The sequence below is a fragment of the Rhineura floridana genome, chromosome 4 (genome assembly GCF_030035675.1).
Source record: "Rhineura floridana isolate rRhiFlo1 chromosome 4, rRhiFlo1.hap2, whole genome shotgun sequence".
Classification (NCBI taxonomy): domain Eukaryota; kingdom Metazoa; phylum Chordata; class Lepidosauria; order Squamata; family Rhineuridae; genus Rhineura; species Rhineura floridana.
In genome coordinates, this window is record NC_084483.1 from 22,583,785 (window position 1) to 22,609,462 (window position 25,678).

Consider the following 25,678-nt stretch of genomic DNA (forward strand, 5'->3'; position numbering starts at 1 on the left):
TGCCATCCCCCTGCTTCACCTAACTTTCCACTTTTTTTGCAGCTGTGTGCAGGTTTGCCATCAATCAAGATGGCAGCAGAGGCTTCAGCCCCTTAGGGAAACCTCAGCCGCCATCTTGATTGATGGCAAACCGCAAAAAACAGCGGAGAAAAGGTAAGTGAAGCGGGGGGATGGCGGGCGGTTCGGAACCTCTATATTATAATTTTTTTTAGCTTATGCACGGGCCCCTAAGAGCTCCAGGCCCCTAGGCTTCAGCCTACTAAGCCTAATTGATAATCCGGCCCTGATTACCTACTAAAATGTCCCCTATATAAGTCCCCAAGATTAAAAATTTCTTTCCTGCATCCTTTGCTCCTTGTCAAGTAGACCTCCCCTGAAGCAGCTATACATCCTGTTAGCAGGCAATGACATATTTATAACCAGTCAGGTGGCAAAATTTGCTCTAGCTGCAGGAAAAGTAAGAGTTAGTTACCTAAAACACCTGGTGGGATGAGTGTGATGTGCCCCTGCGCTAGTCTGACCGTAGTATTTACACACTAAGACATGGGGTGGGTCAGGGTATCTCCCTCTCAGGAGAGGAATTTTTTATTTGAACTGTACTATTGCTTTTCCACTCTATGTTGTTGAACTGTGTTTTATTGTAATATGATCTGTTTTTTAATATGTATTTTGTATCTTTTTATATCTGTTTAATTGTGGTAGCCTATGGCTCTGAACAATAAAGACTTCATTCATTCAATAACTACAACATCAACAGAGCTGCTTTTCTGATTGGAGGAGTGCATTTCCTAGTGTGTCGTCAGAGGAGGGGTAGCCAACATGGTGCCCTCCAGATGTTGTTGGACTATATCTCTTCATTGGCCACACTGCCTAGGGCTACCTCTGGCTCAGAAGATGTCAGTGTGCAGAAGTAAACAATAAAAGGAAAAGTAAACTGGGCACAGTCATTTGGGGAGATGAAGTAGTGAACATCACTATCAATGGCAGAGGAGCTGCCTGGGGTATCAAATAACAATCTTGCAGGACAATTCAAACCCAAGATTTGCCACGATGAGCGAGTTTGATATGGGTGGATCTTGGGCTGTGTTGGCTGAGCTGGGTCTCAGCCAGGGCTACTCCAGCATAAGTTCAAAAAAAAGTGTTGGGGTAGCAGGGGTGGGGCAGGGCAAGAAGGATAGAGACACACGTGCACGCTTCATTGTGTCTCCACTTCCATTTTCTTCATGTGGGGACACACAACACTAGTAAAACTCTGCCCCCTTTTACTCCAAAATCCTGGAAGTTGCAGCTCTTGAAGTCAGCTTCACACAGACTTCAGAACTGACTGGCCATCAACCCCATTACCACTCCAGGTGCATCCAATGAAAACGCTTTCCTGTAGGTTCAGGCAGACACAGTGACTGGCCCAACTCTTTGCTGTGGGTTGTCCTAATCAGCAGTGTGGAAGGGAGATGTGTCCAGTCGTGGGTGGAGTCGTTCCAAAACACAAGCAGAGAAAATGGTCTAGCTGCTTTTGAAGCAACTAGTATGTCTGCAGCCTTACACTATACCAAACCTCTTTCAGCTCAATCACATGACTTGGCAACCAAGCAGAACTTATGCTAGCAAAGAGGGTAGTGTAAGGCAAACTCTGTTTTAAAGGTTTGTTTTCCCTCTACCAGGCTTGGGCCAGCTCATCTAGCAGTAGCCCTGCTCCTGAATGGAGTTTGAAATGGGGGTAACTTACACTAATTCAACTTAAGCCACCATATGTTTTACCAGCTCCCTATACATAGGATTACTCTGCCTGATGATTCTGTATCTACTGACTTGATGCAATGGCCTTAAAATGATATTGTTCATTTGTTTATATGCCTTTAGATTGGCTATAGCAGCAGGCAAATAACATATCAGTCTGGCTGATGGGAAAAGGGAGATCTGAACACACACTTGCCAGGCTGCAGTGTCTTGCTACACATGAGAATAATGTGATGACTTGGGGGTGGGGGACTCTGTAATTAGGCTACAATTAAAGGATTGCTAGCTTTAATTTGTTTGCTCAGCAGATTAATCAACTGATGCTGCAGTTGATTCAACAGTAGTGGTAATGTCAGTTGCTGGGGGCAAATTTCAGTCAGTGAAGGCTGAAAGTTAAGGACACTATTTTTTAAGCATATTTGTTACTCGTGTGTCTCTGTACTGTGCTAGGGGTTTTTAAAGGAAATATTAATAAGGCTTATCCATCTAACCCTGTGAGTGTCGGCTAATTCAGAGCTAAAGAGCCTGACTGCATCCTTTTTGCTTCACAAACATTGATCCTCTATTTTATCATGTGCATACTGAAGTATTATAGAGATGGTCACTGTCCATTCCAATCTAAAAATAAACTGAAATGTTTATTGTAAGCTTCTTGGGAGAACTATGTTAAACCAATATTCATTATTCACTGTGGAAAAGCATCAATAACATCCCCAGTGTAAGCACATTAATTAGCTGACTGGTAGCTCGCCTTGCATTGGGGTGAATTTTCTGATGCCTTTCTGAGGTTTATGAAAAGGAAACAGTAATTTTGTAGCATGTCTTTATCTGCGTATTGTGATACCTGTAAACAAGGCCTTTTCAGCTTCTTCTTGACAGAGTTTAAATATTTAATATAAACTTGAAACTATGTTTGAAGAAAACAGTGGAGGGGATCACAGGATTGATTAAAATTAGAAATAAAAGTGTATTTACCCTTTCAGTAAGGAAAAATAGATTTATTTTTATTTTTTTTATAGTTATGACTGCATTAGACTATCTTCAGGCTATGGTGGGTGAACCAATAAGAATTTTCCTAATGGACAAATGAAGATGCGACTACAGTTGACAACTATTTCTGGCAGTGTCCTCATGCTTTTAAGTGTCTGCATTTATTTATTTTTAAAAGTGGCAAGTAATAGTGAGATTGCTGGATGCGAGAACTCTTCTATAGAGAAACCAGCTGAAAGTATCCTCAAATGTTCAATACAGATCAAAATTATTTCCTTAGGGCAAAAGAACTGACTTTTTTCTTGTCTCTTGGGTAGCTACTGAGAGAAGCTTCACTGTATTTCAGAAGTTGAACGTGAAACTAGAGCACACTTGGGCAATAAAAGACACTTTCAATTTTGGCAGACTTCTGGCAAGTCCTCTATAGGAGAATTATAGTTCATTATTATTGAATGTTTTTCTTTCTTATTCTTACAAATTATCTAATACAGCAATCTCATTCTACCTGTACATTCATAGATTGAAAATATTATGGTTTTTTGCCATATCTTTCTTGGTTCGTGGCAAATTTGGGTTGGGGAGGATTGTATCTTAAAGACCCTTGTAAGTTGAATTCCCAGGAACTCTAGCTTGAAGCTGCTAAGGCCTATGCATGTTTGCTCAGAAACCTCACTGAGTTCAGTGGGGCTTACTCCCAAATAAATGTACATAGGGTTGAATGAATGAATGAATAAGCTTTATTACAGTCATAGACCAGCATAATGCTGGTCTACATAGGGTTGCATGGAGGCCATTATCAAATATGCAGTTTAAGTTTTTGCATTTCCTCCCATCTATAATTTGAATGTACTAATCAAAAGTACATTCGATTTAAAATCGGTATTCTGTCATTTCTGTCCACAAGTAGCAATGTTCAGATACAGGATCAAATTGCAAGCACAAAGAGCCCAGGGATGAATATTTTCACCTAGTGTATTTTTCAGAAAATTTGCTGATGAAAGACAGGGTTTATGCAAGACTTTCATGGCTACTATTCTCATTCTCCTTGTTCAACCAATATTCTAATCCCTGAATTTATCTGCACTCACATTTATCGAAGTGTCAGGAACCTTGTATAAGAAGAAACAATCAGTTGCTTCCCTGTCAACACCCCCCCCAGCTTTCATGCATGCCACATCTAGACGAGAAGACAGAATGTCACGTTCACTCACATTCATTCTTATTAACTAAGGACTGGTGTGGATGGTGACTAGCACTTCTTATGCTGGATGGTTTCTGATGCTGCAGTTCACTTGAAATAATACATGGGCACAATTCAGACAAAGCAAAAGCCTTCTAAGTTTAATTGAATACAACAGGAGAATGAAGCAAGTACATAAATCTAACCAAATTTGATGGATACAGTCCAGCCAATTCATTTTTTTCAATGGGAGGTTTCAATCTATGCCTAGAGGTATAATTCCCACTATGTTCAGTGAGGCATACGCCCAACTTCAGTACTACAACGGATTCTGCTGGAAGCACAGATTTCTCTTGCTGTGCAGCCTGGGAGATCTTCTCTCTGGCACTCCTACCAGTCACCCCCTGACACCAACATTCCAAGCTGCTTCTCACTACAGACAGGTTTCCTCATCTCTTTAGCCTAAGCCAAATGATTCAGGTACTGCCAGCAAGTCTTTGGCCACCTATCACTCCACCTGTCTCTCAGGTCTTACTTCTTTTTTCCTTATCTTCTTCTGCTATTGTCATCTTCTGGCCAACTCCATGAACACCAAGCACCAACAACTCCAACTCTCCATCTGACTCTGTTGACCAGACCCCAGCCACATATGCACTTCTTCTGGCCTTCTAGTCCATCCTGAGCCAATTATATTGTCTAACTGAAAATTCTAAACCGGCATCCACCAACTGAAACATGCATACCTTCTATCATTCCTTTGTGTACTGAAAATTCTAAAGCCAGCCCTTCCTCATGCTGTCAATTAAGGCCCCACATGACACACTAAGTTTCACCAGACCAGACAGAAACCTTCCCACATCAAATACATTACAATGTACCTTACAATATAAATGTCAGAATGCATTACACAACACCCATTAAAACCTAATTCAAATTAATAGGATTTCTTCATAGACTCCAACTCCCATCACACCAAGCCACCATGGCCAATGGTCAGGGATGACCGGAGATGTAGTGCAACAATATCTGAAAGGCCATAGGTTAGCTATCCCTATAAGTGCTAATAAAAGATCTTGGTTACTGTGGAGGAATCCTGACTTTTCTATCTAGATTTGCTGTCAGTTTTCCCTTGTTTCTTTATTTTTTATTTATTTTAATTATATAAAACTTGCTTTTCATTAAGATAATGCCCAGAATGGGCTGCAACATAATATATAAATATAATACTTAATAAAATTTAAAAAATCAAATCACAACACCAATAATTCAAATTTACATGATAGCAGCACAAGAGCTACAACACATTCTTTCCTGGGCATCATGTTGTTTCTGTTAAAGAACTAGTAGATATCATTCAACAAATTCCTTAAAGAGTGCACCCTAAAAGACCACTGTGCTATAAAGTTACATTGGTTTTGTATCACTGTCATTGCTTTCCCCCAAACAATCCTCTGAATTGTAGCTTTGTTGGTGATAGTGCTAAAAATTCTGTGATAGAGATTAGGGACTGGAGCAACTCCCCTGTTCAGAAAGCTTACAACATTTGAGACTTTGGTTTAGAAAAAAGGGGGGCATAGACAGAGGTATATAAAATTATGCATGGCATGGAGAGAGTTTTTGTCCGTCTCATAATTCTAGAACCCGATGCTATCCAATGAAACTGAATGGGGAGAGGTTCAGGACAGACAAAAGGAGGTATTTCTGCACATAGTGCATAGTTATTGTTAAATTTACTCCCACAAGATGTAATGATGGCTGCCCACTTGGATGGCTTTAAAAGGGGCATAGACAAATTAATGTAGGATAAGACTATCAGTGGCTCCTAGCCATGTTCACTATGTACTGCCGTTAACGCTGGAGACAGTATGCCTCTGGATGCCAGGTGTTGGGCTCACAAGTGGGGAGAGTACGGTTGTACTTTTGTCCTGCTTGCAGGCTTCCCATAGGCACCTGGTTTGAAACAGTGAAAATGGGATGCTGGACTGGATGGGCTATTACTGAGCTCCAGCAGAGCTTTTCTTGTGTTCTTATTCCTCACTGACATACAATTGTTAAGAGTTCCTGAGTAGATACTCACACTGGTTTGGATCTCTGTGTGTAGATGCGCCCAGCATCCACTATGTCAGTGGCTCCCTCTTTATTAGAAAAGTCACTTATATAAGAACATGGGCAGCTGGTTCATACTAAGTCAGCCCCTTGGTCCATCACATCCAGTACTGTCTACACTGACTGGCAGTGGCTATCCAGCTTTTCAGGCGGGAGTCTCTGCCAGTCCTATCTGGAGAAGCCAGGCATGCAAGAAGCCCTTACAGCTTATTAAACTTTTAAAAACCTATTAAAGCTATTTCATTTCCTTAAGAGAACTTTTGGTGATCTAATTCAGTATCTCATCTGTTTCTCTATATCCACACAGTGCTTGATACTCTGTCTGAGGTTCTACAGTTTTATTTCTCTGTGTACATTACTTTGTGATGCCTTGGCTCCAAAAAGTGACAAATCAATCAATAACAATGTAGCCTGGAATTCTGATACACTTTACATCAGTGGTTCCCAACCTTTGTAAGTGTGGGATCCCCTTTGTAAGCTCAGAAAATTTCACCACCACCCCATGCTAATTGTAATTTTAGTCTCTGTTAATTGAAAAAATGGTACATGGCAAAATCACATCTCCAAATGTCCCTTGCCATTAAAAGCTCCCTGCAGACAAGGAGGTGTTGCTTTCTTTTCTTAATGCAAAGATCGAATCAAATTGGGATCCCCCTCTCCCCCAACAATCTGAAGATGTACAGGCCTGTCTCTCAACACCAGTGGATTACAGTATTGGATTAAGATCCAGGTTCAAATTCCTACCCAGCCATGTAACCCATTGGGTGACCATGGGCCAAACACAGTCTCTCAGCCTAACCCATCTCACAGGCTTGGTGTCAGGATAAAATGGAAAGGGGGAGGAACTATGTGCACCATCTTGAGCAACTTGGAGAAAAGGTGGGATATAAGTGCAATGATAAATAAATAAATATATTTCTGCTGCAATACCAGGATCCCAGCCTCAGTCAACTTGCTGAGCTTTTTTCTTTAAAAAAAAAAAAAATCAAGAAGCAGAAATGTGTTAGTGATGCGGATGCTAGATTGTGCACTGAAGACAACAAGGTGCACAGATTGAGGCGGGAGGTTAGTGCTTTTTGGCCTTGGGATGATCATCAGAACTGATGACTTGGTTAGCGTGCAGTCGGAGAATGAAAGCAGAACACAAGACAGATCAGCGCACACACACACGCCTGCCCCTCCTGCAAGCATCTGCAGGTGTGCATGCATTTGGGCATGTGGGAGGGGGGAGCCCCCAGCTGCTGCAGCATCTTGAAGAGAGAGATTGGGGGGGCAGAGTGTAGGTGGAAGAAAGGAGGGATGCTGGCACACACACTTAGCCTCAGAAATGGAGGGTGAGCAAGTCCTGCACTTCCTCACTGCTCCTTGGCTGTGTCTGGGCTGAAGGCAAGATCTGGTTGGCCTCGCAGATAAGAATAGTTTTTAAAAGGAGGTGGCATCGAAGCAGAAGCCAAGAAAGGCAGGCAGGCCGGCTGCCAGGAAGAAAGGAGGAAAGCAGTGTTTCCTTGCAACCTTCTTTTTGCTTCATGAAAAGCCCTCTCCTCTCGTTCTGAGCAAAGGCGTTGTCAGCAATGGCAGTGCGAGGAGATGGGAGATGGCGATAGTAATCCCCTCTTCATCCTGGTTGCTCTGCCCTCAGCCTCCTTCAGCATCTACCATGTGTTTTATAGGCAGATGCCTGCCCTCCCCTAGGATGCACACCTTAACGTGGTGAGGGGGTTTGAGAGTGTCAAAGAAGCTGAGATCAATGCCGTCAGGAATCTAGACCAAGAGGCTACACTCCTAGCATGGGAACCCAAGGCAGAATGGTCAAAGCTGAGACACCAGACTAAGATGCATCCAGACTCAGAGGAAGGCAATGGTAAACCACTGCTGAATACCACTTACCATGAAAACCCTATGAACAGAGTATCCAAGATACAACACGAGATAGTGCTGGAAGATGAGGCCCCCAGATCAGAAGGCACTCACCGACCTATTCAGAAGAACAATGAAGAAGTACGAGTAGCTCTGTGACTAATGACACCACTGGGTCAAAGCCAAATGGAAGCCCAGAGGCTAATGTGGACAGAATCGAAAGGAGAGTCCGGAGTTGTACAACATACACAATAGCAACATGGAATGTGAGCAGCATGAACCAGGGAAAGTTAGAAAATGTCAAGCAAGAAATGGAGTACATCAACATTAGAATACTCGGCGTGAGTGAATTAAAATGGATGGGAATGGGACATTTTCAATCAGGTAACTACAAAATATTTTATGCAAAAATGAGAAATTAAGAAGAAATGGGGTTACTTTAATAGTGAGGAGTGATGTAGCAAAAGCAATTAGGAGCTATAATGCAAGGTCCGAGCGAGTGATATCAATGAGATTAAAGGGAAAACCTATTAACATAACCATCAAGTCTATGCTCCAATGGCAAACACAGAAAAGGAGGAATTGGAGAGAACTATTACAATAGCTATTGTAAAGAAATAGAAGACAACCAAAAAGGTAGAACAAGAGCCCTATTCCAAAAGATTAGAGAAATGAAAGGGAAATTTAAACCAAGAGTAGAGAGGTTGAATAATCAACAGGGGAACACACTGACTGACCGAGATGAAATAAAAGGAAGATGGAAGCAATACACTGAAGAACTCTATAAAAGAGATGCAAGGATAACAGATTCATTCATGGAGGAACCATATGACGAAGGACCAAAAGTTTTAGAATGTGAGGTGAAAGCTGCTCTTAAAATACTTGGAAAAGAGCAGATGGTATACCAACAGAGTAGTTACAAGCTACTGAGACTGAATCTGTCCAAATTTTTACAAGAATTTGTTAACAAATATGGAAAAGAAAACAATACCCACAGACTGGAAGCATTCAATATACATCCTAATTCCAAAGAAAGAGGATCCCAGGGAATGCAGTAATTACCAAACTATTGCCTTAATATCCCATGCAAGTAAAGTAATGCTCAAGATTCTACAACAAAGGCTCTTACCATATATGGATGAGAAATGCCAGATGTCCAAGCTGGATTTAGAAAGGGAAGAGACACCAGAGATCATATCGCAAACATACGTTGGAAAATGGAACACACTAAGGAATTTCAGAAGAAAATCACCCTGTGCTTTATAGATTACAGCAATGCAAGGTGAAAGCTGCTCTTAAAACACTTGGAAGAAACAAATCACCAGGAATAGATGGCACACCAATAGAGTTGCTGCAAGCTACTGAGACTGAATCTGTCCAAATTTTGACAAATATCTGTCAAGAAATATGGAAAACTAAACAATGGCCCACAGATTGGAAGCGTTCCATATACATCCCAATTCCAAAGAAAGGGGATCCCAGGGAACACAGTAATTATTGAACTATTGCCTTAATATCCCATGCAAGTAAAGTAATGCTCAAGATTCTACAACAAAAGCTCTTACCATATATGGAGCAAGAAATGCCAGACGTCCAAGCTGGATTTAGAAAGGGAAGAGGCACCAGAGATCATATCGCAAACATACACTGGATAATGGAACGGACCAAGGAATTTCAGAAGAAAATCACCCTGTGCTTTATAGATTACAGCAAAGCCTTTGACTGTGTAGATCATGAAAAACTATGGAATGCATTAAAAGAAATGAGGGTGCCACAGCATTTGATTGTCCGATGCGCAACCTGTACTCTGGACGAGAGGCTACTGTAAGGACAGAATATGGAGAAACCAATTAGTTCCCAATCCGAAAGGAAGTGAGATGGGTGCATTTTATCACCCTACTTGTTTAATCTATACACAGAACATATCATACAGAAAGTGGGATTGGACCAAGATGAAGGAGGTGTAAAAATTGGAGGTGGAAATATCAATAATAATACCATACTACTAGCAGAAACCAGTAATGGTTTGAAACTAATTCTTTTGAAAGTTAAAGAGGAAAGCACAAAAGCAGGACTACAGCTGATCAAGAAGACTAAAGTAATGACAACAGAAGTTTTATGTAACTTTAAAGTTGACAATGAGGACATTGAACTTGTCAAGGTTACCTTGGCACAGTCATTAACCAAAATGGAAACAATAGTCAAGAAATTAGAAGAAGGCTAGGACTGTGGAGGGCAGCTGTGAGAGAACTAGAAAAAGTCCTCAAATGCAAAGATGTATCACTGAACACTAAAGTCAGGATCATTCAGACCATGGTATTTCCAATCTCTATGTAAGGATGCAAAAGTTGGACAGTGAAAAAAGAGGATAAGAGAAAAATCCACTCATTTGAAATGTGGTGGAGGAGAGCTTTATGGATACCATGGACCGCAAAAAAGACAAATAATTGGGTGTTAGAACAAATTAAACCAGAACTATCACTAGAAGCTAAAATGATGAAACTGAGATTATCATACTTTGGACACATAGTAAGAAGACATAATTCACTAGAAAAGGTAATAATGCTGGGGAAAACAGAAGAGAGTAGAAAAAGAGGAAGGCCAAACAAGAGACGGATTGATTCCATAAAGGAAGTCACAGATCTGACCTTACAAGATGTGAACGGGGTGGTTTATAACAGATGCTATTGGAGATTGCTGATTCATAGGGTCGCATAAGTCAAAATCAACTTGAAGGCACAGAACAACAAGCTTGCCCTCGGCACAACTGAAAGACGCTCTCCGCTTCAACAAAAGTCCTCCCCTCTTGTTTGGCACAAGGGGGAGGTGTTATCTGCAGTGGCAGTGGGGAGCAGACAGCATCCAGGGAGGGAAGACTTTTAAAAAATAAATAAACCAATAAATAATTTCTTTACTGTTTACACACATACCCCAGATTACTTGACGGCCCCCAAGTTGGGAACCCCTGCTTTAGTTTAAGATACGATATATTGTTCAACAGAATTTTAAACACAGATGTTCAGTGCAGTAAATGGGATGAAGGAAAATTAACAACAAAGTTGCACATACCTAGCCCCCACCTTTGATGTCATATCAGGGTAATTGTTTCAACAATAATGCCCAATAGGACTGCTGGTAAGCTTTGCATAAGGGCAAGGTTGCCAATGTACTGGCCTGTGGTGCTGCTGTGACTGCCTTTGGCTTCTCATTGTTCAGATCTAATTAGAGAACACTGTCATTCAAAATCAATTCATTTCCTGCTGTTTAGTAACTAATTCTCCATCTGTGAGTCAAGAGATTATTCCTGCAGGTTAGAATTGTATTTAAAGCTGCAGTTACACCTGAGACCAGCCACGTGTACAGGCAATAAACAACAGGCAAGAAGCAGATACCTTTCTTGTTAGTTAAAAGAAAAGTGTTTTAGTGGGGAGGGTCGGGTGTCAAGCTTATATGGATGATGAACTGTACCTGGCCCTTGCAATCCCACAAAGACAAGCCCTGCCACAACGGCAACACATGTCTGTTCCAAGCTTTATTATAGGATGGTCCTTTGTTTTTCTCAGGCTATTTCCTAATTCAGGAATGGGGAACTTGTAACCTTTCAAATGTTGTTGGACCACAACTGACCATTGGCCAGGTTGGCTGGGGCTGATCTGAATGGTGATCCAGCAACATCTGGAGGCCTACACAGGCTTTCCATTCCTACCCTAATTAAAGAAAATCTTAGGTACACATTTAACTTTACAGGAATTGCATAAGGGAGTAGGGGCTTTTCTGTGGGTTCATCCCTGGGCACTATCTAATGTTTAAACTAAGGACCACAGCTATTGAATTGCCCCTGCCAATTTGGTTGCAGGCCTTCAGACATTACCTACCACTGGCAGATGAACCCACTGAAATGTGCCTTCCACATCACTCCTGAAACATTCAAAGGACATCTTAGCTGTTTTAATCAATTAATAGAATAAATCTGCATAAATGTGCATACAGATAAAAACTGGTTGGTACAGCAGACTCCGCATTACACAAACTGCTTTTGCGTTGTCCCTTTGCTCCAGAAACTATTTGCAACAAGCCGTGGAGGACAGAGCAAGGGTAAGAGACTCCTGTTCCCCCAAAACGAAACTTAACCCCCGCTTCTTTTGTGTACGTTGAACTAGTTTCACATAATCTAGTTCAGGCCATTAGTTCTAAGGAAAAATGCCCTTCCTTTCTTTTTATAATAGATAGTACTTAGGGTTGCCAGGTTCCTGGCCTGAGAATGATCCTGTATCTTTAGGAGAAGAGAAAGTCAGCCAAGTACAGGTGTTCTTGCAACACTGTAATGAGAAAAACCACAAGGTGGAATTCTCCCTTCCCCCTGCCCAACTTTTAAAGATATAGAAGACCTCTGTATCTTTAAATGGTCTCCCTAGAAAGGCATATATGCCTTCTGGTGCCAAGTGAAAATCTGCCTCTTTAAAAAAGCTTTAGAGGGAAGATAAACAAATAATATGAACAGTTTGTGTTACTGTAATATAATAGTATTTTACCATGTTTCCTGGTACTGCCTTGATTATTTGTATCTCTGTGACAGGGATGGGGGAATCTATGGCGTCCTAATGCTGTTGGACTCCAACTCCCATGAGTCCCCACTGGCATGGCTGATGGTCAGGGATGATGTAGTCCAGCAACAACTGGAGGGCTACCAACCTCTTCTCTACACTATTGGCCTCTCTGAGTTCCCTAGCAAAAAGGAAAGGAGGGTAGGCATTTTTAAAAGAAATAAATCCAATTTACACCCACATATACAACACAGCAGGAAGCCCCATACTAATTGGGTTTCCAGGCACACAGTGATTAGACATGAGTGTGATATCTGTCATGTAGAGTATGGAGGCATCCTCAGAGGCAGGCTCAGCTGGTAGTTAAATAGCCAATTTCCACTTTGTGTGAATGTGTATACTGGAAGATAGCATCTCTGCTACAAAATCATTTCCAGCTCATTTGGAAATATTTACAAATCACTTAAGAGAATTGTCTGAGTTGACAAAAAAGAGAGAGTAAGGACAGTATCTACATGATTTTTATTTTTCTTGCTGAAAGTTAATTGTAGATATCAGTGGTAGGGTTGCCAGGTCCATGGCCTGAGACTGATTCTGTATCTTTAGGAGAAGAGAAGATCAGCCAAGTGCAGGTGTTCTTGCAACTCTGTAATGGGAAAAACGGTGCTTGGAAAAGTTACTTTTTTGAACTACAGCTCCCATCAGCCCAATCCAGTGGCCATGCTGGCTGGGGCTGATGGGAGTTGTAGTTCAAAAAAGTAACTTTTCCAAGCTCTGGAAAAACCACAAGGTGGAATTCTCCCTCCCCCCTGCACAACTTTTAAAGATACGGAAGACCTCTTGGAGGCCGGGCCTGGCAACCAAGAGGTCTTCTGTTTCTTTAAAAGTTGGGATGGGGAAAGGGAGAATTCTACCTTGTGGTTTTTCCCATTAAGGAGTTGCAAGAGCACCTGGACTTGGCTGATTTTCTCTTCTCCTAAAGATACAGGATCAGTCTCAGACCAAGAACCTGGCAACCCTAATCAGTGGGTAAATACATATTTTAAAATGTTATTTACAAGGGATATCAAAGGAATTGGAAGAACTTTTTTGCACATTCCCTGTAATTTTTTTAAAATGTCTTGGCTCTAGGTTCATGAATCACCTATGAGATCAAAAACCTGAGGTATTTATTAAATTATGCCTGCAACAATAAGAGGTCATTTTTCATTAAGAATGTACTTCTGATTTAAGGCACTTACCATTAGACATTTCCCTGTCCACTCTGCCAGGTGGCCTTCCAACTCTGCCAGCTTAATGGTAGTGCACATGTGCAGGGTTAAAAAGCAGCCCCAAACTGTCATCATTAATTAACTTACATTGGTTGCAGATGACACATTTCAAAAATCTGCACCCAGGCTTCTGCACAGACATGGCAGAAAGAGCCTTGTGGACATTGACCCATTATTACTTGCTAATTAAAACACTTCCTACAACCATTTAACAGTAAAGATTGCCCAGCTTATTAGGGTTCCCATTTTCTTTCCAAAGGTAAGGGAGAGCTGCTGACAGGATCAATTAGAGCAGGGGTGGCATAGTGGTTAGAGTGTTGCACTATGACCAGGGTTTGAATCCCCACACAGCCATGATGCTCACTGGGTGACCTTGGGCCAGTCACGGCCTCTCGGCCTCAGAGGAAGGCAATGGTAAACTACCTCTGAATACCGCTTACCATGAAAACCCTATTCATAGGGTCGCCATGAGTCAGAATCAACTTGAAGGTAGTCCATTTCTATTTGGGGGCCTACACTTCCCATCATACCTGGCCATTGGTCATGCTGACTGGGGCTGATAGGCATTGGAATCCAACATCTGGAGGGCCAAAGTTTCCCCATCTCTGTTTTAGAGAATGCTTGAAAGGCAGCCCACACAACTGCCACATTTCTTCCTGAAGGGGGTAGGGGGCACTGTGACTTTAACCGCTGCCTCCTAGGCAAAAACATGAAATGTGGACAGCATTTCCTGTTAAGAAGATTCTGTGGTAGAAAAGACCGAACATGTTCACATTCTGCCTGCCATGCAGTCCTTCAAGACACAGAGCCCCAGCAAAATAAGTAGCACCTCTACATGACAGTGTTTTACTGGCTTCAGAGATTAAATTTTCAGCTTTCTTTTTAGAGTTGTGAAGAAAGCCTTCAAATATGAAATGTCTCATATCAGTTTGAGCCTACACATACAGGCAGAAATAGAGTATGAGGTGTTAAGTACCTGATTTTATTTCAACAAATACTCATTCTGATGCTATTACTATACATGTCAACAGTGAACACTATCTTGGCTTTTCATTATCAGCTTGAATGAAGGTGGTAGCAAACTACTGTGAACCATATTCCACACTGCCCACCACCAAATTTTAGTTGAAATAAGAATTACCTATCCCCAAAGGAACTAAGTCCTTGTTTTCCCATATGAGGCACTGTTTGGAGCATGTCTCCCCATTGAAAGAAGGTAATTTTACCCCAGATCTGTAACTCTCAGGTCACATCCACACCATATATTTATCCCAAACACAGCTACAATTCCCAGCACCCTGAACAAACTAGTTTCCAGGATTCTTTGGAGAAATCCATGTGCTTTAAATATATGGTGTGTATACAGCCTGTACACTGAGAATGATTCAATTATACCTGATGTAGAAATGGGTCAGAAACCCCCCTCCTCCGATGCTGATTTATATCCTACCATTCTTCCAAAGAGCTCAAAGCATTGTACATTATTCTTTCCTCTCCCCGCATTTTATCCCCCATGCAGGTTGAGTTGATAGGTAGTGACTGGCTTGAGGTCACCCAGTGAGTTGCCTGGCTGAGTTGGTGTTAGAAGATCAGTCTCCCAAGTCCTCTCTAACCACTACACCATGCTGCCTCTCACTGACACACAGGAAGTATTATATATATATTGAATAGCTCCCCATACTACATTACATAGCAAGCTACAAAACAATTATCCCTTCCTCCCCCCTCCACAGGGGAGAATGACCAGACTATATTCCCCCGAGCTACACTGCATTCACATTCACTTTCTGATGCAGGATTAACTAGTTCCATGCAAACCTACATAATAACTAATTCATTCCATGCTACTTTGATGGCATAATTTTTGCAGAAGTTTGTGGTTTTACCTCTCCTCCCCTCCCCATCACAACTGATTATCAAGAAATTCTCTCAAACTTTTCAAAACAACTGGGGTATCATGATAAAACTGACATTAGGCCATGACTGACTGAATTAAGTTTGTTTCTGCCAGATTGCCTCCATCTTGTCTCTTGTCGTCTTGTCTGTAACTGCTTGGCTGTCAAGGGCTGGCTTCCAAGGACAGGGTATGGGTGCAAAACTAGCCACCGCACTCTCTGGACATGGAAAGAAGAGTGTTCTAACCCTCAGTTTTCTGGGCGATGACTCTCAGACTCTTAGCCCTGCATTTTTTCAGACCTTCCACCCAGTACCAAATACATCTAGTGTTCTTCTCTTCAGACTGATGTTTTGACATCTCCTTTTCCTCTCCCAGTATTCTGAGGTCACTTTCAGATGACCTGTGTAATGAGCATCCATCCTAATTTGTTTGTGAGGATGTTACACGGACATCGGGTCAAACAAGTCTTATCCCACACTTTCCAGTGCATTTTCTCATCACTTTCCTTATCACAAAAAAGTCTGGTCTTTTTGAGAAGCGGGTCTGTTTTGCAAGAGCTCTAAATCAGCTTGAATTATGCAGCTTGAATGTGCTGGGATGGGATTGTACCCCACCTGAAAACAGTGACAGTCTGGAAGCAGCTAAGGCTATAATGGTTAGGGGGGGTTGCTTTTTGGTTTTAGATTCTGAGACTTTAACTGTTGCCCTGCTGCAGAAGATCAGATCTTTTGTCTGTGCATCTCAGCAGATTTAAGGAGAGGTCAATCTCCCCAACTGACTCTCTCCCACCTGTCTGATCTTTTGGCTCATACTGTTTCTCCCTGTCTCTCCTCCTCCCTTCTCTCTCCCTCCCTCTCCTGCTTCAATGCAGCCTTGGTCTGCTGCTGTTAGTTCATCCTTTTATTTGGGATAGCCTTTAGTAACTGAACTGTGAGCTGCCTTTGATTTGCTCTATTAATAAAACACCCTTCTCTGGTTTTAAAGCCTTGATCGTGGCTCTGTTTTTCCTGTCACTCTCTACAAGGACAATCCACTGTCCAGACCAAAGGTCCTAATGTTACCCACGCTATATTAATCCAGAAATCTTTCTAGTTTCTAGACCAGCTCTACTAGGCTGGCAGCAACCTGTCTTTTCAGCAGGAACAGGGCCGCAGCACAAAGAGGTTCTCCTAGCAGCAAATCTGATTCCCTCAGTCATTCATATTCCTGAAGGACTTACTCCCTGAAATCAGAAAATGCTTACATCCCGACTCTGAGCAAGCACTGCAAAATGGTAGGAATTGCAGCAACTATCCTTTTAAAAACGTGCTAAGGGATGTATGAAAGGAAAAGAGGCAACTGCCATGAGGAAATTGAAACTACTGTTGTTCCTCATGATTAGCAGAATTCCTTTTGCGGCAACACGTATGCTTCCTAGCAATACTGTCTACTCAGATAATAAGGTGCTAGGTTTAAATAAAAACAGAAACATTGGGAAAGTTTTCATTTTCAACTTCAGATTAATTAAAAGAGATGTGTGGTGAAGAAGGAGTCAGACATATCAACCTGGTTATATGTAATGCTAAATCAAATGTGCAGGTTCCCGGAGCAAAGATCATGGCTGCTGTCCTCCTCTGCCAGTCCTGCTGTGTTAACCAATGCGAAGCAATAGTTCGGCTTAGCATTCTGTCAAAACCTGGGCTTCTGGTTTATCTTGCTCCAGAGAAATCGCAAGCTGAAAGCAGGGGCTGCTGTCTTGTCTGGGGTTGGCAAACCATGAACTCGGGTTCACACATAACTCTACGCCAAACCGTAGCTTAACTCTGTAGCACAGCGGCAGCAAGACTGAGGGATTGCGTCCACAATCTTTGAGCTTGGAAACGGCAGGTTTGCCTTTGTGTTGCATACGAACTATGCCATCAGGTAGTTATACTCTGAACAGCTACCCAGAATAATTCTGTCATAATGGTATAGCCTTAATTTGGGATTTGCAGAGCCAATCATCTCTCCAGCACTACTTGAGAGCATCCTCACTCAATCAAATCTGATTGTTTTAGCAGGAAAACCTAGAGCATCAGTACCTGATCAGTATCCTTGGGTCAGAGCCCACCCCCTTTATTTTTATTATTATTTTATTATTATTATTAATTTATTTTTATTATTATTATCTGACCCAGAGCTTTGAGGTGCATTTGGCAGGTTTTCATTTCTCACAATGCCCTCAGTTATATGATGGTGCTGCCATTGACTCTCCATCGTACGCTTTGCCCAGGGCCTCTTCAGACCTAAAGCCAGCATTGCAAACAACAGTTTTTTCTTTTCCCAAATAATTTTAAGACAGGCAACCTGTATCTAGAGCCAGTACTTATCAAGAGGTTGTTCACTAATAGGCAAAAAAACCTTGCTTACGATAGGTGAAACTGACCATGGGGGGATGGGGAGGGGGCGGAGGAGGAGGGGGCGGAGGGGAGGAGGAGGAAGGGCAGAGGGAAGGAGGGGGAGGGCAGGAGGAGGGCAGGTTTGATCATTTGCATGCTTACTGAGTTCAATGTGCAGTCACATTTAGGATAGCTAAAACTGACCATCGGGTGGGAGGCCTCAAGTGGGCAGGGGAGGAGGAAGAAGTAAAAGGGGAGGAGAGGAAGAAGGGAGGAGGAAGGGAGAGGAGAGGAGAGTGGAAGGAGGGGAAAGGCAGGTCTGATCATTTGCATGCTATTGAGTTCAATGGGATTTACTCCTGCGTAATCATGCTTAGGATAGGTGAAACTGACCTAGGGAAGGGGCAGGCAGTGGAGAGGAGGGGGAAGGGGGAGGGGAGGGAAGGGGGAGGAAGAGATTGGGTGGGTGGGCACTGGGCAGAGGGAAAGCCCATTTCCAAAAGGAAAACATTGTTAATAGTATCATATTTGGGGGGTTTCCCCCCGCATCTTATTCTACAGCAGACACATGTAGTCTCCCACCCAGATTTTTACCAAAGCTTACCCTGGCTACATCCATATCAGCCATTTATTCCACTTTAAACAGTCTTGGCTTCCCCCAAACAATCCTGGGAAGTGTAGTTTGTGAAAGGATCTGAGAGTTGTTAGGAGATGCCCTATTCCCCTCACAGAGCTACAATCCCCAGAAGTTTCTGGGCTCCTGCTGGGAAATAAATAAATAAATAAATATAAATAAGAGGGGCTGTTGACTGACTGTTCAACCACTCTGGCCACTGGAGCTCTGTCAGGAGAACAGGAGTATTCTAACAACTCTCAGCATCTTTCACAAATTACACTTCCCAGGATTCTTTGGGGAAACCATGACTGTTTAAAGTGGAATAACTGTCTGGGGTGGGTGTGTCCTGCTGATTAGTCAAATAGCTGTTAGTCTGGCTTTTAGAACACTTGATAGACTCCAATGTTAAATTTCTTGAATTAATTAAAAATCATCCAGGCATTTTTTTTAACTTTTAAACTGCAGGAAATGAAGGTCAGAGTATGGGGCAAGGTCAGTAATAGGATTACATGTACTCTGTAAACATGGCTGATTTTTAATTAATTTCAACAAATATTGAGACCACTGTCAGGAAAAAAAAGTCCAACAGGAATCTGGGTTTTTTTCTCTTGTTTTACACTTTGAACTCTCAATTGAGTGTTTTGTGTATCACCATGAAAACATAAAGGGTTGTTAAGCAAGTGTTTCTCAGTTCAGGACTACAGTATAAGTTTAGTAAGGTTTGGTTTTGAAATGAGCTTATGGGAAGCAGCAGAATGGCATGGGGGGTATTTTCAATTTAACATGGTGGAATGTGAATAATCCTTGCGGGCTACAGTATATAGCCCCTTTTCTGGCTGTATAATTCAGGTGAATTTGGGTCCCCCATCCCCACTTCTTTCCTCCAGTTAGGGCGCTACCTTTATCATTGTTGTCATGCCTTCAACAACAGCACTGTCGATTTAGGCATTGGGCAGCAGATACCTATTAACTATCTTGCTTGTTTCAGATAGTCAAAATATAAGAGAATGGACAACATGAGACTGGACAGGCAGACATTAAAAAGGAGAATATATAGAACTTCCTATGTTCCCGCTTTTGGTTAGCCAGTATGTCGGCACCCATACAATTCAGTGCTGCAGAAGGTCAAACAGACATACTTGGCTTCATTTCATGAATGATAAAATTTTATGGTTATTACACTTCATAGCTAAGGCAAAAAAAAAAAAAAAGGAGAAAGAAAGAAACCAATGAAGGCCAATACGTCTCCTGCTTCCTGGCATAAGTTGACAGCAGCTGGAAATAGCTTATTCCTTTTGATTTATAATGTTATAAATTCTGCAGGCACTTTATCAAATTAGAGGCAAGATGTCATCTTCAAAGGAACCCAAGGCTACAGTGTTCAGACTCAGAAATAGGTTCATTGAAGTCAGTTGGGTTATGATGGTATCAGATGGGCAGTGGCTGAAGTACTAAAAAAGCCAAATATTCCAGTAAGACTGGGGTGCTTTAAGGGCTGGTCCTTGTGGTGCATTTTATACTTGGATATAAAACGCTAATATTGCTTTCTAATACTTTCATTTGTGTTTGATTTTGCAGTTTTTCCCCTATGGAGATGCTTCAAAGTTTGCTCAACATGCCTTTAGAACCTTTGATAAGAATGGCGACGGAACCATTGACTTCAGAGAGTTCATTTGTGCACTCTCTATCACCTCAAGGGGCAGTTTTGAACAGAAACTAAACTGGGCCTTCAATATGTATGACTTAGATGGAGATGGCAAAATCACCAGAGTGGAGATGCTGGAAATTATAGAGGTGAGATTTTACACAAATTAAAAGCCAGTTTCCAGTGTTCTGTCACATTCTAATGTGACCAAGAAACAGGTGTTTTTTAAAACTACAAGCTCTCTGTTATTAATATTGTGTAGCTATGGTTTTATTGTATAACTTTTTTAATATATTGCAAATTTCCTTGGGACCTTTGAGGGTAAGATGTCTTAACAATCAATCCTATCTACGTCTACTCCAAACTAATTCAGTGGGCCTTATGTCCAGTTGAGTATAGGGTTGTAGTTTAAATAAATTTAACACAGGATGGGGCTATGCAGATGAAGGGGTGGAACTATGAAGATAAGAGCAGGCCTGACTCTGACTTACTAGGGGCTCCTCCAAACGGAGCGGGATAATCCACGTTTTCCATATCTGGTTCGTCATCTGACAGTCCTCACTTTGCCTGTTTGTTCACTCTTTCTCAATAAAAAAAACCACTTTTTTGTGCCCACACACACAGCGAGAGGACCCATACTTCTTCTTGCTTTTTCCCAGCTCCGCCCATAACACTCCCCCTTATCAGCCAATTGGCCCACAGAAATATGACGTATACTCCTCTCTCCCTTTGCAACAAAGCACAACAAGGCGCATGCACTTGAATGTACGAGCGCAAAAGTTTGAATTTCCTGATGGTTTGGTAGTAGTGGCTGTAATGGAGTTCCTTGTCACTCACCACTCTGGAGCAGCGCCAGCCGGGGTGTGTGTCTCCAGGTGCCCCTGACCATCCAGGTGGATTGTGGGCAGTGCAAGGGATCAGCGCTTGTAATCGCTGGGCGAATCCCCCCGTAACCCTTGGGCTCATTCACTGCAGAGTTCAGCCCTGGACCGTTATGCGGCTCGGTGGCAGGAATGCTGCCCCTGAGGGAAGCAAACAGCCTCCCCCCCACAGGTGGCCACTCTTGGCTCGGGCAGGGAATGCGGGCAAAAATCCCCGCGTGCTGCTGTGTCAATCTGCGCTGAAGTGACCAGCACAGGCTTTGCGGTGTTCCCTCTGATAAAAGAAACATGCAAACCACTTATATGCCTATAATTCCTGTATTTTTGTTTGTATTTGCGATATTTTGCAAAACCGACTGTATGCTTTTCTACCTTTACGCATATTAACATTTCTGGAGATACACATGATTGCAATTCCAATTATTTCTCCAGAACAGCAAGTAATGATGTGTCATGTCTAGGAAGGTAGACCACCAGTCTCTATGGTTGCGGGTGGCTGAGACGCTCTAGCAAACCATTTATATGCCAATAATTCCTGTGGGTTTTTTGCTTGTATTTGTGATATTTCGCAAAAGTGACTGTATGCTTTTCAGCTCAGCTGTGCTATGGAGAACCTGCAGGCTGTGGTAGAAATTGACAAGACTCAAAGAGAGTAGCCTTGCAGGCAGCAAACCGAAATTGGCTAAGGGTGCCTGAGTGTCTGTAATCCAAGAGGAAAGCCTCTATTTCTCTTCTCCCCCCTCCTGTCCCTCGACTCTGGATGCCTGGAAGCAAAGACCAATATGTTCAAGAAGGGCATTTGATGCGGGGGGTGAGGGGTGGGAGGTGGAGGTTAGGCAAAGATAATTTCTCCCTTTAAAAAGTTTCCAAACAACCACAATTGCAGATCTCACCCTGAGTGGCTGCCCAGTTTGCAGGCTGGCTAAAAATTAACCGCTGTTGCTGCTTCTGCGCAAATGCACTTTTTTGCATCTACGCAGTAGAAGTTGCAGGGGGGCCCCCCAACACCACACCATTGCTCTGATAGGTTCTTTTTTCCCGGGCTTTCCCCGGACATTTGCGCACATGCGCAACAGTGGAAATACATGATTGGTTGAGAATGAGGGAAGGGATATGGGGAACCGCCCAAGAACTGCCCATCAAATGCCCACAGCTGGAAAGATGGTGGTATTGCATCCGAGCACCTGAAGGTACAGCGGATTATTCCCGGTTTAAAAAACAAATCGCATGATTTGCAGTATTGCAGGAGCGGATTTAACCGCGTGAAAATGCGCAAAAGCGCGCGGCGTCATATCGACGACCGAAAAATAATGAAAACACAAAGCGATCATGTCACACATTTTAGTCGTCTGGATGAGCCCTAGGATTGCCAAATCCTGGGTGTAATCTACGCACCACCTTATTGGTGTCACTGAGTGCACTCTTTGCATTTTGTCCTATACAGGTGCACTGATACCATTAACTCCAGTGGGAAATAGCACAGTAATACCTCAGTTAACAAAGTAGATGCATTCCTGGACATTACTTCTTTAATAGAAACTTTGGTATCAGAGGTAGGAATACCATGGAAAGACCAGGGATAGGTTCTTAAACCCGTCCATAGATGGTGGGGGCAGCTTCAGCAGGGGCTTTAAAGGGTGCCTATCAGGCACCCTCCCCCTCTGAATTGTATTGGAACCTTCCCTCCCTAACCCTGGGAGAAAGCAAGAGATCTCTTTAATGCAAAGCAAACACACAGGCTTATCAGTTTCACCCTAGCAAAGCACAGGCACAGACTTGAAAGTTTATCCATAGCAAAGGTGTGTACTGCCTTCAAGTTGATTCTGACTTATGGTAACCCTATGAAGAAGGTTTTCATGAGGCTGAGAGGCAGTGACTGGCCCAAGGTCACCCAGTGAGCTTCATGGCTATGTGGGGATTTGAACCCTGATCTCTCAGGTCATAGTCCAACACCACAAGCAAAGCTGGTCAGTTTCACCTTTTAAAAAGCCTTCATTCCTGGAGGATTTGTTAACTGAGGTATTACTGTAACATGCTTTTGCAATAACGGCAGAACTTGCCTTCCATTCCTAACACTGGGTGTCCTGGCCCTCACTAAGAGGGGCACCGCTAGTAGTCCTCACATTGTGCAATTCTCCCAATCACAACAGGCATTCTACTTGCATTTAAAAATAAGTGTTGAGCATTCTCTGTATTGTCTCCAGTGGGATATGTAAGCTCCACAGCAGACTAAGAGGGATGCTCATGCAAAATTCTCACCATCTTATGAAAGCTCTAGAGCAAACATGAAAATAATGCTCTCTTGTTGGTATAGCTGTTCAGCCTTTCCCAATGCATTTTATATTCATTTAGGGCATGTGCTTAACTCTCTCATTGAAATTCATTAGACTTAAAAGACTTTGGCTAGATTGTGCAATTAAAAGTTAAAGATGCAATGCTATATCCATTTATCAGAGAATAAGTGCCACTGAACTCAATGGGACTTACTTCTGAGTGGACACTAAGTATTTCAAAGGACAGACTAATTCTGCTGGACCTCATGAACTTGTCTTTCTCTCTCTCAAGGCCATTTATAAAATGGTGGGCACTGTGATAATGATGAAAATGAATGAAGACGGCCTCACACCTGAGCAAAGAGTAGACAAGATTTTCAGTAAGATGGATAAGAACAAAGATGACCAGATCACACTGGATGAATTCAAAGAAGCTGCAAAGAGTGACCCTTCCATTGTATTACTCCTGCAATGTGACATTCAGAAATGAGCTCGTGTAAAATGCTTTCATGGACTGCACAGAATTTAAATGTTCCATTCAGTTTGCAGCTATTTCCACACACACACACACACACACACCAAACAAACAAACAAAAATTGCTTGGACTACCTATCAGTGGACTTGCTTCTTGTGTTTGAAACACTTGTGTGCATGAGAATGTCAACTGCTACAGAATTTTAAAAGTATATATTATGAAAAAAATGCCACAATGTGATGTGTGCAGTGTCATTTCATAAGTCCTATTCCTCTGATGCCTGTGCAGCATTACCATGCTGCAATGAACTATACTATTTATTGTTCATGTTTTACTGATGCTAGCTATATGTCTCCTAAACTGGGTAATGTTAGTGACACTAAAATCCCCATGGTAGTGTAACAGTTCCTTAGCAAAGATGTCACCATCCTGCTGTATAGTAGTAGTGGACAGGCAGAGGGAAGCTCCTCAGTTCATGAGTCTGATCCAGACATGTGCTTGTATTGTCAGTGAATATAAATGTATTTCATTTGCATGACTTTTAGGTTTGCCTTAATTCTTACCATTTGCATCCTTTCAATCCGAAAAAAAGAGAGAGCTATGTCAGAGGAATGACGTATATGACAAAACTTTTTTAAAAAGCTAAACCTTCTCAAGTGTTCCCTTAATTGAAAGTTAACATATAAATATATATAATATAAATATATAAAACACATTTAAAATATTGCTTTACTGGAAGTTTAAAATGTTTTGTTGGGAGTGTATTAATTTCTGCTTGAAATTTTCATAAGCTTCCAAAGAGGTTGAAATCAATGTCCTGAAATAAATTTGTAACATTTGACTTCTCATTTGTTTTATTTTACATGAGTAGCTTGTCAGTCTTAGGATAAAAGGTGGCTGAAGCGGTTATATATCCAAAAGGCTGTTGGCGCTTCTGCATGTAAACTTTCACCCATGTGCTGGGGTCCTTTGAGATATCCCCCATCCCTTTTCCCTTCAGCCTCTCATGTCCCTCAAAAAAGCTAGTCAGAAAAAGTCAGAGCCCCCTGGACAAACTCCAGTACAGCACTGTGGAGCTCACAGTGGACTACATGCACCTTGGTCTAAGTTATACACTAGTCTGCAAAGAAGCCAGTCAGAACATTTGGATTTCAAGGCAGTTGGGTCCCATTGAAGGAAGCATATGGCTGCAAGCTTCAGCATTTGTGTTCCAGTAAAATCAGTGAGTTACTTCCAAGGTCTGGGGGTCTAACAGTGCAATCCTATGCATGTCTACTAAAAAACAACTCTGAGTAAATTAGATAGGACTCCCAGAAAGTGTCATAGGATCGCAGCCTAGATAACAGAGATAAAATCCAAGTACATCAGTTTAGCCGGACTATGGGTCAGGTACAGAATATTAGGACGGGGGGGAACAGTATTTCCATATATTTCAGTGAGACTGGGAAAAGTCTAGAGAAAAGTCATGGTAGAGAATGCAAAGCTACTCTTCAGCAAAACTCTCCTCATGAATTTTCTGTTATTTGGTGTCTTGGTTAACATGGCAATAACCACAAGTTCAAGAGAGCATGACTACAGTTTAATTCCGCATTGAAGTGAATGGGAGATCCTCCCACCCCACCACCATGGAGATTGCTAGCACAGGTGGTCCAGTCCAGAGCAGAATCACAGCAGAGGGATAAGGAGTTACAGCCCACCTACCCCATGCACGAGGATTCTGATCCAGATCAGTCTCCCTTTCTCACACTAGCAATTTCTGTGGTGTAGAGTGCTGGACTAGGACCTGGAAAATCAGGATTGCAATCCTCACTCTGCCATGCAACTCACAGGGTAGCCTTGGGCCAGTCA

At 42.2% G+C, this 25,678-nt stretch overlaps 1 protein-coding gene across 3 annotated transcripts in view; it reads left to right on the plus strand.

The window, feature by feature from the left end:
- Positions 1-24,584, plus strand: part of VSNL1 (visinin like 1) — a 180,400-nt gene extending 155,816 nt beyond the window's left edge. For all 3 annotated transcript variants that reach the window (XM_061622631.1, XM_061622633.1, XM_061622632.1), the window contains 2 exons: positions 20,134-20,349; positions 23,647-24,584. In XM_061622631.1, the coding sequence (XP_061478615.1) occupies positions 20,134-20,349; positions 23,647-23,844 (414 nt within the window). In that variant the 3' untranslated portion in view covers positions 23,845-24,584. The remainder of the gene's footprint in view (positions 1-20,133; positions 20,350-23,646) is intronic.
- Positions 24,585-25,678: the final 1,094 nt, after the last annotated feature.